Genomic DNA, 2,191 nt, shown 5'->3' on the forward strand with positions numbered 1-2,191 from the left:
GTTTAATGTTTATCAGTACATTACAGAAAATAATGAACTTTATCACAATATGCTAATTTTTTGAGAAGGACCTGTAAACATTTATTTTGGGTAGATGGGCGTTATTGTTTGTTTGCTATCTCAGGGGGGCTTACGCTCGTATACTTTGAAAACCCCTGAACTAGGTTGTTTACTTTAAAATATGTCTGTTAAAAGGGCAGACATGCAGCTCATTCACAGTCTAGTGAGACTGCAAGCAAGTATTCACCTTGTTTCTCATCATTTTCTAACAATTTGGAGTCACTAACAGTGATACCAACAGCAGAGATACTAACTGAAGTAGCAGAAGATAGTTAAAAAAAGAGTGCAACATGTCCACTATCAGGCAGCTGCTCTAAACCATCTTTGGATGTAAAATATTTCTTTCTCACACAACCAGAACATAAATCCTCTGTTGTTTGACACAGTTGGACATTTCCATCATTCTAAATGTTGAACACTGGAAGTACTGAAGAGGATAATCAACAAGCCAAGACATGAACCATCAAACCTGTGTGATCAGCTCACCGCTAGCTTCAACGCCCTCGCGGAGTTCTGTCTTCACTTCGCCGTTGGGGCGCTCGGCTGCCAGATGCGACAGCTTGGTGGTCATGGTGGCGGCGGTCACGATGGCTTTGAAGCTGCGCTTGCGTTTGGGAACGTTCTGCTCCGGGTGGAAGATGATGATGTAGACCTTCGGCACGTAGAGCATGCCCAGAGAGACGGAGGCGCTGAGGCTGAGGGAGACGGTCAGAGTGGCCGTCTGAATGTACATCTGAGGAGGAAGCAGACACAGACTTCAGCCTCACCCCCAGTTCAGTCACTGAATCACCTCTTCAACTCCTGCAGAAGCCTGTAAATCACTCAGTTATTCAAATTATGTGTGTTGCAGCAGAGAAACAAGTAAAACCTGCAGGACCAGGACTGTCCACCACCACTGGACTAAAGATGTATTTTGTCAGAGTTGACAGATCCTGAAGGCATCATGCTCCGTTTATAAACCGTGATACTGATTCAGTGTTCAGTCTGTCTGATCTGAGCTGCAAAATACAATCAGCAGTATTCATCACCTGCCACCAAAGGCTGAACAGCGATGATGTTTTTGTCTCTTAGCAAAATATCTCCACCACCGAAGAGATTTTCACGAATCTCTCAGAAATTAGTCAGACATCTTCAGTGTCGACACGATTCAAAAAATTTGTTTCTTCTTGATCCATGTCTGTTTTTATTTTCTGTTGCCTCATCATGAAGCGGTTCAAGGCGGTGAATGTTGTGACTCTGAATATAATTACTCCATGAAGAGAAGAGAGATATGAGAGCATTTCAGAATGTCACACTTCCACAGGTAAAATTTATTCATTATATTTTATTTAATAGCATTAAATCAGAATCAGAGGGCATTTCAAAGGTTTCAATTTATGATTCTTAACCTTTTAATACCAAAGGATGTATATACAGTATATCATGACCAATTTGGATTTCAAAACATCCACTTCTTGCTTTCCACTGCCAGCATCATGGAGAATGCACAACGCTCTAACTCTTTCTTTAACAAACATAATAAGGAGCCATTGTTTCAATAACAACCACCCAGAGGTAAGATTAAGAAAAGTCCTGCCCTCATTGAATCAACAGCTTTGTTAGAGCAAAGTCTGAGGGCCTCTGGGGAAACCGGGAGCTCATAAAGGCTAACATCATGGCAGAAACAACCCAGTGTGTTTTAAGGCCCATCAGTTTAATTTAAAGTGTTGTGTTCAGTGAATCTTTTCAGAATTATAGCTCAAGAAATAAAAAAAAAAAACACGCATTTGTTGTCTTTATACTCAAACTACTGCAGCAGCAGCAACTGGTATCCTCCTGTCATTTGTCAGCAGCAGGGATTTCAGTGAAATCATTTATAATCCAGCCTGTTGAGAGACCGGTGACAACAGGTTGAGCTGCTGATCAGCTTCAGCAGGTCAAATAAAACAAAGCCTCAAGCAGAACAGCGGGGGTAAAATGAAGAGAGCATCTGAAGGCTCTGAGTCATGACAGGAGGCAAGAAAATGCTTGTATAGGCTTGATTAATGAAGCTGATTAAACTTTTGATTTTTGGTAAAAACCAAAGAGCACACATCCTGCCCCTACACACACACACACACACACACACACACACACACACACACACACACAC

The 2,191-nt window shown here is 41.8% G+C and overlaps 1 protein-coding gene across 1 annotated transcript in view; it reads right to left on the reverse strand.

Annotated features, from left to right (window-relative positions):
• The window catches only part of LOC106525874 (metabotropic glutamate receptor 8), a 180,298-nt gene that overhangs the window by 6,896 nt on the left and 171,211 nt on the right, over positions 1-2,191 (reverse strand). The window contains exon 10 of the mRNA XM_014020246.1: positions 547-793. Within this exon, the coding sequence (XP_013875700.1) occupies positions 547-793 (247 nt within the window). The remainder of the gene's footprint in view (positions 1-546; positions 794-2,191) is intronic.

This window comes from Austrofundulus limnaeus, unplaced genomic scaffold (genome assembly GCF_001266775.1).
Source record: "Austrofundulus limnaeus strain Quisiro unplaced genomic scaffold, Austrofundulus_limnaeus-1.0 Scaffold245, whole genome shotgun sequence".
Classification (NCBI taxonomy): domain Eukaryota; kingdom Metazoa; phylum Chordata; class Actinopteri; order Cyprinodontiformes; family Rivulidae; genus Austrofundulus; species Austrofundulus limnaeus.